This window comes from Thermobia domestica, chromosome 1 (genome assembly GCF_964235325.1).
Source record: "Thermobia domestica chromosome 1, izTheDome1.hap1.1, whole genome shotgun sequence".
Classification (NCBI taxonomy): domain Eukaryota; kingdom Metazoa; phylum Arthropoda; class Insecta; order Zygentoma; family Lepismatidae; genus Thermobia; species Thermobia domestica.
Genome location: NC_137454.1, coordinates 322,665,364 through 322,678,339, shown reverse-complemented (window position 1 = coordinate 322,678,339; position 12,976 = coordinate 322,665,364). Strand labels below are relative to the sequence as shown.

The 12,976-nt window shown below is 36.0% G+C and overlaps 1 protein-coding gene across 1 annotated transcript in view; it reads right to left on the bottom strand.

The window, feature by feature from the left end:
- The window catches only part of LOC145662871 (venom allergen 5-like), a 125,923-nt gene that overhangs the window by 76,257 nt on the left and 36,690 nt on the right, over positions 1-12,976 (bottom strand). Inside the window, exon 4 of the mRNA XM_081728833.1 lies at positions 12,174-12,362. Coding sequence (XP_081584959.1) covers positions 12,174-12,362 — 189 coding nt within the window. The remainder of the gene's footprint in view (positions 1-12,173; positions 12,363-12,976) is intronic.

Below are 12,976 nucleotides of genomic sequence, written 5' to 3'. Positions count from 1 at the left end.
AATCTCCCCGCTGATCATGTATTATTGACGTGTGGTCCCAGAGATGCGAACAAGAAGACTTTGGAGAATTGTTATAACAATTGTTTTGATTTTGTGTTGAAAAATCAGTTTTCAACTGTGGCTTTTCCTTGCATCGCTGCTGGTGCATTTCATTTCCCTAAGGAACCTGCTGCGAGAATTGCATTGTTGAGTACACGAAATTTTTTAGAGGATCATGTGGACAACGTAGACCGTATTGTATTGTGTATTTTCGACAAGGAGAATTGGGATCTCTATCAGCGTCTTTTACCTGTGTATTTTCCCTTGGAAGAAGGAAAAGAAGTGGAAGCTATTTCTCTGCAATGAAGTTTTTTTTAAAAAAAAAAGAGGAAAAAAGAAGACGGTTCTCAAAGGAAGATTTGATGGATTAGGAACATCTGTGCAGTTGGTAACGAATTTTGTTTTGACACTGGCCATGTCATTATGGAATTTGTTTTGGTTTGTTTGTATTTCTAAGTCTTGCCGGCAATAACAATTACAACGAAGATAAGGAGAAAAAGGAGTACTCATATAGACATCATTGTTTTTTCAGTTACTTAGAACTGTTGGTTAACTTTGTAGAACACGTTCTTTTTCCTGGTCATCTTATGAACAGCTTATGAACTGAATAAATTAGTATCTAGGCGCCAGATCAACATCTTATTGATACATTATGTTTTGCAGAAGAAAACTAGGGAGATAGACGCGACTATGAATTGATATTTGTATACTATCTATGTTATGATAATGATGAAGAAGGAATTCTTACGTTTTTTGCATTTTTCAAGGTGCATTTTATGATATAAATGTGGATGTAAAGAAGAATGAAGTTTTTCTTTCCCTGGATTTTGATTTGATCCTACGATTTGTTATTAGTTATTGGAAACATACTCAGTCAATGTATTCTTTTCAAAGGAATATACACTGTTATAACCTCTTGTGTGATTTTAGTGATCTTTTGGAATGATCAATTTTTCATCGCCTGCAGTGTATATAGTAAACTTGCGTATTTCATCATGAAGATGACTTGGGATTTATGTATGACGAAGATTTGTACTTATTTGATATATACTTTTGTATATTTGAAGATTTGACTTGATTCCACATTTTCCTGTGGGTATACGTACTTGTACTTTCATATAAGAAGAAAGAAGTTTCTTTTCTTTTAGCGCATAATTAGTTAGGGATTTAGGAATATGTTTGGTGATAGTCTGTCATGTTGATTTCTTTTGAGGTTTTAATAGCCAGTGCAGAGGGCTATAACTCTGCCAATACGTCGGTCATTGTGGAACTAAATTCTCCACAATTCGTTTTTCTAAAACCTGAAATCAACATTCTTTTGTGTTGTTTTATCTGTTCTCTCTATGGGTAGCTAGATTAATTTTTCTTCTACCGCGTAATGATTATTCTGATTATAGAGTACAATTTTATTGGAATTGGAGTTTTTATTTACTATATATAGATATATACGTATGAATTATGGTTTAGTTATTAATTTTGCTTTTTTCCCCCTGATTTTTCGTCAATTTTATTCATTCCATTATTTTATCCAATTATTGTCCCTATTCTCATATCTTACGTGTTTTGGGCAGTCATTGATTGTATTCCCTAAATCTTGTGATGTTACTACTACATACCTGTCTACCCTACTCCTATGATCTACTTGTACTGAATGAACTTTCCAGTTATGTGATGTGTAAGGACATTGTACCTGTGATTTCCAGACCTACATTTGTGCTTAGTGATGCTGTGTTTACAACATCGACGTTGCTGTGCTTACGTCATTTGGCATTGACTGTTCTGCTATCAACTGTGTTAGTGTGTGAACATTTTTGCTGTACTCATCATTTCTTATCATATGATTCTTTCCAGACTATATTTGCTGCTGTGTTTCTATCATGAACATTGAATGAAACTACAAAGATGCTTAACTTTTTTTTAAAAACAGAAATTCTAAAAAGTGATTTTTTTTTGTTTGTCTCCGAAATGTTTTCATTCGGGACTTTGATTTCAGGGGGGGGATGTGAAGATATGTGTATTTGGACATATGGAAAAGTTTCTTATTTTGAACAATGGAACATTTTATTTTAAAAGAACATTTCAGTCAAAAGCATCATCATTCGTTTCAAACTAAATCACCTTTCGACTTTTTTTTCTAAGTTCATTTGCCTTTGCTGTCTGTCATTCATTTCTTACGTTGTAAATTTTTCAATTAATAAAATAACAGATTGCTTCCCCGTCCGCATTCCTATCATCACTTTACCTTGGTTAATCTACGAGCATGCACTTTTTTCATCGAGACACAAATCAAAGTGAATAACCGAGGATATGAACCCGGAAGGAACGCCAGACAAAAGGGATTGAGAGACTATTGGAAGGGACAGTCGACATGGAGCGAGAGACGAGTTAGAATGTAGACCGCTAGCTTCATTTGAAATTTACGATTAATAGCCTTGCTCTGTCTTAGAGAGCACCTTTGATTCAACGACGATGTATTGCTTTTTAAGAAGAAGTTTTAAGTTTATCTAAAGTTGCGGACTTCGTGAAGTTGGTTACTCAGTCCGGGTTTCGCCAACTCTTAACCTTGGTTGCTGGAACGACCAGCCAGCCAAACAGAGGGATGGACGGACGTCGGCCCGTAGGAGGAATCATGGAGAGGACAACGATCAGACCTGCAAGTAAGTGCGAGTAGATTAACCTATCCCGAAAGTTACTCCCTTCTTTCCCCTTTTCACCCCCTCTAACATCACAATCTGTTTCTTTTGTACGTGTTGGATTTCATTTAAATGCAACCCAGGTTGGATCCCGTACCGATATTATGACTTACTTATGTCAAGGAAAATCTTGCGTTTCGAAATCTATCGCAAATTTACCTCCAATCGCATTCTTTGTGTTGCATTGATGCCACAAAGTTACAGCTTTTTCAAGTTTCCAACACTGACGCCATGTCTGTTGTCTCACCTGACACGCTTGGGGGGGGGGGGGAGAGTTGTCTGCTAAGAGCGGGGCGTACTTCCTCGAGATTATACAGCAATATTTAGACGAGTTTGTGTATGTGGGTTACAACATTTTTTTCTCGCCAAAATTTTATGGGTTCGAAGATGTACTTTTATATGTAATACATAAGAAGAATGCCAAGTATATTTTTTACATTTTTATACAGTGGGCTCTCATTTCAATTTAGCAGGGTGGGCCCTATGTTTGCCAGTCCGCCCCTGATATGAATTAGAAAATGTCATTGAAATTTCAAATAAGCTTGTTTGGTAGACACTTGAACCACATGCTTTTAAAGCACCAGAAGTAACTACATTTCTTCCACGTATCAGGTGTACAATGCATGAAAAAGGTGAGCCGTCTCAGGGCGTAAAATCATTCTTACTTCTGTTAGTTTACCTACAGGAGTATGAGCGTGTAACATGAAACTGCATGAGAAAGTATATTAATGTAGCTGAAATTTCGACTTAACTTGAAAGTAGTTATCATGGGAAAAATGAATGATCATAAACATAGAAATAACAGACTTGACTATATTCAACTATGAAATAAAATTTGATGGAAATAGTTATTGCCAATCATTAAAGAACCTTTCAATATAGACTCTATTCTGTGGATGTAATATATTGCTCAAATTTGTTGATCGTTGTAATTTGTGATAGATTTTCATGGAAGAAAATGATATGTTATTTTGAGTTGTTTATAAAAGAACTTTGCACCTTGCTACATATATTGGTGCTGAATCCATATAAGAAAATAGATTTTCGCCTCTGTTACAGTTTCTTTACTGTGATGATAGGTGTTTAACGCTGGAAACATACAATGGGGCACTCAGTGCCCCAGGGAATTTTTGTTTTAAGGCGGATTTTCATGTGTCCTTTACCTCCGTGAGTTGCGAGCGATTGTGCTAAACAGCCAATGAAATCACGCATCGGAGATGGCGCGCTACACTCGCGTCAGAGTAGAAATTTGTTCAATTCTGACGGAAGTAGCGCGCGTACACTATTGTATTCACTGACTAACATGGCGGAGGTAAGAACGTTTGAAGAACTGCTCGTAGAACAAGTAAGAGAAAACGAAATTTTGTAGAACCTTAAGCATCCGAAATACAAGGATTCAGTATTAAGGACAAAAACATGGCATCAAATTGCTGGGAATATTGGTATCGATGGTTAGTACTTTTATATTTGTGTAGTTAATTAGTTGTATTACCGGGAACATTTGATAGTTCATACAATAACTGGTATGTACAAATTATAAATTCCTATATAAAATAAAAGCAATGTAATTTGAAACTGCTTTAGTATGATTTATAAATATTTTTATTTGTTTTATAAAATTTATCCGGATCGGATTTTAATTCAAAGAAAAGGTTCCTGTATATTCCGTATTCTCGTCGAAGCTGGAAAATGGGGTGAACCCACCACATTTTCCTAACATACTTCCGACGGCGGCGTTTTGAAATATAATATATTCCAGCTAAAACGATAGCTCTCCTTCGGGAATCCATTATCACAAACTAAAGTCGCAAACTTTCTATTTTACGCATGCGCATTAGCTAGGGAGTAGTAATTTGGCGCAATACACGCACGGATGTATGAACACGAAAATAATTTACGGTGAATACGCTACATGTGATGCTTCCGTTCTAACGCGGGCATGAAAATCCGCCTTAACTGTAGATTAGGGTTGGCAACACAGCACTGCCATCTCCCGTGACTTTTACTCATCCTTGGGGGTTATCAGTTGCATTGTTTACTGTGGTCGTGTATATTCCGTTTTGTCTATAAAAGGTTGTTGGGGCACTCAGTTTCCCAGTGTACAGTTAGTGTAAGTTGTTTTTTCACGTATACATATTTAATTTCCACAGTATTATAGTGTTTTTGTGTATTGGTTGCAGACTATTAGTTGCAATGGATAAACTACAAACTGAGCTAGAAATTTTAAATAAGTCACTATGTTCTTCTAAGCCTGATGCACCTTAGACATTTGACAATAAGTCTAAAAGTGAAAATGAAGGAGACCTTTTGGAAGAAGATGATGTTACGAAAGACGTGTTTTCACCTGATGCCTTAGAAGATGAATATGTACGTAGTTCAAATGATCCAGGAAATGATTATGAAAATGCATAAATATCGTATCTGAGAAAAGGATTAGGCGAACCCGTCAACTGTAATCTTGTAAGATACGGTACCTGTCCGCGAAACAAGGATACAAAAACCATCACCCGATATGCTGAGTGTAAGAAGTTTACTTTCAAAACACCCCCCATAAATGTTTGTACCAATTGCAAGGAAGAAAAATAGAAAAAGACCAAAAAAATTATGAGTCGCCCAAAACTTGTACAAAAATGTAAGCTTTTTTATTCTGATAGATTACATACTTGTAAACCCTGAAGTAGCGTGTAAAAGTATGTTTTCTTCAGAAGTTATAGAACTAAAGATTATATTAAAATAGTTTTTTTCTTTAAATATAAATTCACATTTTCCATGAAAAAAAGCGTTTTTATTTTTGGGGCATCCAATACCCCAGTGTACGGTTAATGTGACAGAAATTGAGGTATACTGTTCGAGGGTTAAACCAGAAATCGTAGATTTCCTCAATTTTTAATTTCGTTAGAACAACAGGATCTGAAACGGAATCTAATCTTGAAATTTTGAATCTAATATGGATACAACCAAATCGTCGCTAGGGCCGCGTTGGCTCAGTGTAGTGATGGGTAGTGGGAATATTCCCGGTGGAAAGGAATTTAAAAATGGGAATATTCCCGGGATTTTTCCCTGGCCTATAAATTCCCGGGAAGGAATTTATTTCCATTTCTTTACTTTATCTTCAAATTATAAGAGCCATATGACTAGTTACTTTATTTTGATATATTATGATTTACTTCTAGGTTTTAAAGAATTTGGAGGTTAAAAAATTTAAAATTATTTGACGGTACTTTATATAACTAATAATATGACTTTAAAGTTCCATTTCCATTTGCACTAAAAAGTAAGGTAATTGTTTAGTATTGAGGGGTAAAAACTAGTAAAACGTAGGAAGATTTACGGAAGAAATGAGTTGATAGTGATGTTCAAGTAGTCAAGAAAGTATCGAACACATTTTTTTTAGGGCAGTATGTGATTTATACAAAACGGAAAGGTATGTGGAATTGATTTATGTGAGAAAAGAAAGTGAATTGTTTATATTGAAGATAGAAAACAATGTGCTATGGGGGGCTCTAACCCGCCTTCATTCGCTAACGCTCGCTCTGCAATGCTATCTGAATTTAATGTTGGTAACGTAATTTAACGTGTGAAACCATAAAACAACCGCATCGGAATAGAATATCACAAAAAAGTAGGTGCAAAAGCTGGCCCCCAATGCTAAAGAACAGCCAAAATTAGCAAAGTACTAATTTACAAGTGATGAAAAGGAACCATTTTGTAAAGTAATTTAGAATTATGTAGAAATAGAGATGAGGTGCTATTAATAAACCCTGAACCACCATTAGTAATAGGCGTCAGTCTGTCTCCTCTCTCTGACTCGAATTTCTGAAGAGGTACTCGCACTTCTTTTACATGTGAATTAACGTATAGAATTTCGAGAAATAGGTAGAATGAAAGGCCCTGTATAGCAATGTTACGTGCTAAAATATAAAGATAAGTAAGTAGCTTGCAAATTTTGTGAACATAAATATGTATGCGCAAATGTTGATAAATTGGTGAGACATGTATCTTCTAGCATTACCCAATCTAATTGGTTTATAACATTTATAAATTTAATGTGTTTATAATATCAGTAATAGAGTCAAGAATTTAAACTGTTACTATATAATTTACTATGTAATTTTTTCATACATATTTAATTGATAAAACATGTTGTGAATAAATATACATTTATGCGTACTCTCTAAATATAATAAAGTGTTAATAAAGTAACATAGTACCATTCAGAATATACATCTTAAACAATCCACTGTGGACAACAGTAATAATATACTGTGATATAAATATTAATTCCACTTTGAAATCATAATATAGTAACAGAATGCAATTTTCTTTCTGATTGTACATAAATTCCCGGATAAATTCCCATTTTGGGAATCTTCCCGGGAATATTCTCAGGGAATATTCCCGAAAAATATCTTCCCGGGAATTTACCCATCACTAGCTAAGTGGTAGAGCGTTCACCTCTGGTGCTTGGGGTCACGGGTTCGATCCCAGCCCGCACCAAGTGGACTTTGTGGTGGACAAACACCGTGTGCGTGGGTTTTCTCGGGATTCTCCTGTTTCCTCCCACTTTCTTCATTCCACCATTTCATTCCTCACTCATCATCACCGTCTTCTTTAGTCTAACCGGCATAACCATGGGACGTAAAACTCAAAGATTTCATTTTTTTCAAATCTTCGCTAATATTACCGTATTTGTTATGAAAGAGTCAATATCGAAACTGTAAGTGAGAGTTTATTTCAATCACTTTTCATTACAATAAAAACAAAATATGAATCTCTTCTTGGTTTACTAAAAGATCATTAAAAAACCGCTTCTTGCTATCTATTATAGTCTTTTTCACTTTTAACTATCACGATTATTGTTAAAATCAGAGACAGAAGATTTCAGCTTCCGGTTCGACAGAACACAAAATGACACATGGAAACTATTCTTGGAATTATGAATGTATATCATTTAAAAAAAAAAGAGTGAAGCGATGCTTTTCTCGAACTTCTCGTAGGCTGCTGGACCAATATTGATAGATATTAGTAATTGAGCTGGCCCTGGCCTAGCTTCGGCGTTTGTTACATTGTTTTCATGAAAGGAAGTATCTTCAGGGTTCAAATTATGTGTCAAAATACAGTAGTACAAAAGCTCATTAAGTTACATGGATTAAACTTTGTATATAAACTCGCTCATTATATAGGTAACCAAGAAACTACCGTTCCTTTTTCATCCACCGCCTTTGAACATCGATATGTCACCTAAGACGTACCTGGAAGATCACAAACAGTTCCCATCAGCATTGACAACCTCTTGTCAAACTTCTGGATGGCCATGGATTCCATCGCGATAGAACTTGGTGGGCTCTGAAGCAAAGAAGGTATCCAGTGCATTTTGCACCTCTACTAGGGATTTGAACTGGAGTCCTGTAAGGTGACTGTCCAAGGAAAGGAACAGGTAATAATGTAATGTCCGGTGCAATGTCCGGGAAGTATGGCAGATGCAATAGTGTTCCCCGTCCAAGGCGTAGAATGGTATCCCGGGTCATCCTATCCATGTGGGGCTTAGCGTTGTCCTGTAACAGGAGGCCCCTTGGCGATTCACAAGTACTAGCTCCAGAGTTTTGAGTTTTTCTTGAACACGGCTCAATTACTGACAGTACAAAGTTTCATTGAAGTTTTGACCACCTGGTAGCAGTTCCCGATGCACGATACCGTGAGCAGTCTACCAGACAAACAGGAGGACCTTCTTCTGGTGCAGTGTTGGTTTCGACTGTTTTGGAACCGGTTCATGGGGTGCTAACCAATGATGACGGTGCCGTGAAGCTTCGTACAGGACCCATTCCTCATCACATGTCAACACTGTCCAGAAATGGCTCCTTACTCAGACGAGACAACAAAGAAACACAGGTGTTTGTTCGCGTTGTTTTCTGGCCCGAAGCCAAATCATGTGGAACCCATCGACCCAACTTGTAGTGCTTCCCAAGTTGATGGAAGTGCTGCTGAGTAGTTTCTCTACATGCACTGAATTGTAGTCCCAGTTCCTCACATGTCTGGACACTGTTCGCATAAATAGTTATCTGAAGATTTTCGTTTTGTGTTGGTCTTCCCGCACGTGATGCGTCTTCGAGTGCTTCGTCACCGTCTTTAGACTTGTTAAAGTACCGCTGCACTGTCCGTGTAGTCACGGATAGTGCTGTAAAATTTCCGAAAATTTTGAACCTGTCGGAAAAAAACTTTCTCTGGTTTCTTTCCAAAAAAAATGGGAAAATAAAAATCTTTGTATTAGATTAATTTTATTAGTAATGGAACAGTTTTTTTTTTTCGAAGTTGTGTGCAAATATATTTGTTGGCACAAATTTTCACTATTCTACTTGTAATACAAGAACCATAAGCATTCAATTATCCTAACTGTAGACTAGTAAATTTAAAATGGTTTTCATTTCGAAAACATAATGTAGTAAAATATTCGAAAATTTCAATTTTTTCCAAATTTTCCCTTTTTGTTTTCAAGCTCGGGAAAAACAGTAAAAAAAACTGTTTCTTACCCAAAATTTCCGTTTTTTTTTTTTTAAGGCTTTCACAACACTAGTCACGATAATCTCCTCAAAAACCTGCTCCAGCGGCGTTTGATCCTTGTTTGAACTCGTACAGCATACAAGCCCTTATGACGCTTTTTGGAAGTCCATGTTCACTCCATGTTCATGTCCTTACGCCAGTTCACGGTATAACTAAACTGCCACAAGGAGGTAGCATGATGGTTCGTTGTAGTACCTACACGAACAGTTGATCTTCGCCTTATCTCCATTCACATTCAACACACAGTATGAGGGCCAATTGAACATAGATCTTCAAAAAGGCGACATAACTTTCTGAGTTACCTTTATAAAAATAAGGGAAACGTTTCTTACAAGGAAGGATTATGAATGTGCCACAAGTGCTTCTGAAGCTAACATGGACCATTCGAAAAACAACAAAAATGCCTTGGAAAACGAAATGACAAATTCACCATTTACCGGTCCCCCATTCACCTGTGTAAGACAAAACTAACATATCTACAAGGTTTGATGTCATTACCAAGTTCCACTAGAAACCCAAAGCGAACGAGGTTCCAGGGCAGTGTTCAGAGGTACCTGGGAATTTCACTGTTTCCCCCCCTGCAATTACTACACTGCATGTGGGCTGGCGCCCAAGAATTTTAGAAATTCCCAATGGTGGGAATAGAGGCAACTTCGATAACTTTCATAGATATTTAAACGAAGACAAGGTTGTCTTTCTCATCATCACAGGAGAACAGGTGAACCCTTTGAAATGAATATTTTTTAACATATTGTAGTTAGCACTTGGCTCCTATCAGGATTTATTGTTACATTCCAGAAATGTGTATCATGCGGGAAATGGGGAATTTAAAATGTATGCCAAAATAGAGCATCTGACAAGTTTGTCATGTTAAAGGGATGAAATTTCGTATATAAACAAGTAATAAGAATCATGAGGAAACGCAACAGAGTTCTTTTGTTTTTAAATCTGCTTTAAGGGGAAAAAGGAGCGAGTTCCCCCCGAAAAAAAACTTCATCATATATAAATGACATCGAGATTTTCTGTCTGATCGTCACGGGAAAACGGGTGAACCGCTTGAAATCAATTTTTAAGCATAGCTAATCCGCAACTCGCGGTTGGCTCTTATTATGTTACATTCACTAAGTAGTAATAGGAAGAGGATTGAACATGCACACAATAAAAGAGAGTATCGCAGATCATCTCATTATTAAATGAAAATGAACTCGGCATATACCCTCCTCATTATCTGGTCATGATTTCCATCGTATTCGAAAATTCCGCATGCAGAGATGAAAGTCCAATTGCTACATAATACTAACACCCATTTTATAGTTATAAAATGACCAAAGCAAGAAACGTTTCAACCGTTTAAAATCAATTCTTAAACATAGCACTTGAAATGCAGCTGTCAGTGTTCGTCATTTCACTTTGAAATACTATCTATTGGAGAGGGAATTGTTTTAAATATTTTGCTAACAGTACTTCCATAAACTTATTTTCCCGTGATGAAAGGAAATTAAAGCTTGTTTGTTAATAATTATAAAAAGGCGTGGTCAGTAAGAACATAGTTTCAAAATCTAGATTAGTTTATTATCTGTGTAATTAATTCCAGATATTTATTTTCAAAATTTAGCTTATAAAAATTATCCCAGTCAATATTTTTAAACGAATTGGTGATTCTATCTCATGATTTTTAGAATATAATTAAGGATTCTTCGAGCGTGTTATGAACCTAGAAGCACAATTTTGCAACATAATGATTTTGCACAATTTTACACCCTAGAAGAACTGTGAGCTTTAATTATAGTTTACGATGGTTCTAGAAAAGACGGTCAACACACTCTCCTAGTATCGTGACGCGGATAGGATCTAACTACTGTGACACGGATATCCACGGATAATGATAAATTCTGATATATAATTTTTAAAAAATCTAGAAGAACCAACTTTTTGTGGCGCTAAAAATTTTGTATTATGCAGTTGATAACTTTTATTCTGCTGTAATAGATTCTTAATTTATGTGCTGTTTATGGGAAATATAGACTACTAAGAAGCATATTTTATATACTTTTGCTTGACTTATCCTAGGGTTTTCATTCGTACCGGAAAATCCGAAACCGCCACGGAAACGAGATCTGCGTCCCGGCGTCCCGAAAAGAATATATTTTGCGTTTTTCACAGGATTAGGTACATAATTGTTTTCTTCAACATCTGAATATAACTATTCAAAGGTTGAAGAAAAAGTTGAATACATAAAATATGGATTTAAGTAAGTTCACGATTTAACTATTCTGACATTGAACGAAGCATTCGTTTCATGGGGCCAGAGACAAAAGTTTTTACAGCTCAATCTTATTGTTATCTTTAGTGTTCTGTTTCAATCTGCATCTTGCTTTTGAAATATTTTAATCCATAATCCCTGACTGATATTTTTGCTAATTTTCCGCTGACTATTCAAGAAGAAGAATATATTGTGAAAGGAAGCATCATATCTTGAATGAGCTAAAACAGACTCTTAAAGGCACGAAACATAACAAAACCTGAGAATTTTTTTAAAAGAAAGTACTTAGCAGGGTGTTGGCTAAATCATCTGCTTGCATTAGCTTAACTAGGGAGGAGGAGGTCTAATAAAATGACTAAAAATGTGATTACGTAATACTTTAACAATTCTAACTAATGGAAGAAAGCAAATTAGTATAAACACTTATTTTCATTGTAAGCATTTCAAAGAATCTCGTAATTTAGTAATGTCCCGGATTTTTATATTTGAAATATGGCAACCCTAACTCATCCTAAACATGACACACACATATTCTGGCAGCAACACACAATCCTAACAGTTACACATACACTACTTGTTATACTCATATTAAGTTACGAATAAGTAGTAATTATATTTACCAGCTTCCTCATTGAAGTTGCTCCCCATGTAAATTTCTTATATGCAATTTTGTAATCATCATCATCACTATCTAGCGGTTCTTTTCCAAGAGCAATTTTATTTCGTAATTGATTATGAAGGTCCACAACATAAGTTTTTTCACGACCACTCATTGTGTCAATTGTCATACTCACACACTTGTTACGTATCTGAAATTAGAGGACAAAATTATTTACGGCCTACTTAAAGATTGAGTAAATATAGGATACAAGCAATGGACTACAGACTTGGGTTTGAGGGAATGAACTTCCAAAAATCCATATTACAGAATCCTAAGGTACTCAGGCAACAATTTTTATAGAAAGAGTTTAGCTACCACCTTATAATCTGAAGTACTCATTAACTACCTCCATAAAAATTAATGCGGAAGTACCGTAGGATTCTGAAACTTGGATATTTTGATAGGGCACATACTAGTTCCTAAATGAAATCTTGAACCGACTACGGTAAGTCCAATAGTTTTGGAGCTATGGACCTTTAAAGTTCATTTTTTCACGTTTTCGGCAGCCTATAACTCCGAAAGGAAGCATTTATGCACCCAGGTTGGTCTATACTTTTTGTCTTATCTTGGTGTGAGTAATCACCTCCCAAACGTTGTCGGTGCTGTTTTGAAACACCTTGTATATACTCAATTTCGTATCTCAACCCTCGCATGTTTAGTTGGGAGCTACTCTAGTGTAAATGCCTGTAGGTCACGTAGCCAGCGTCTAGCAGAAGCCAGGATCTCCAGGGCAAAATGTTATAGTAATCCGCTGCAAGAGCA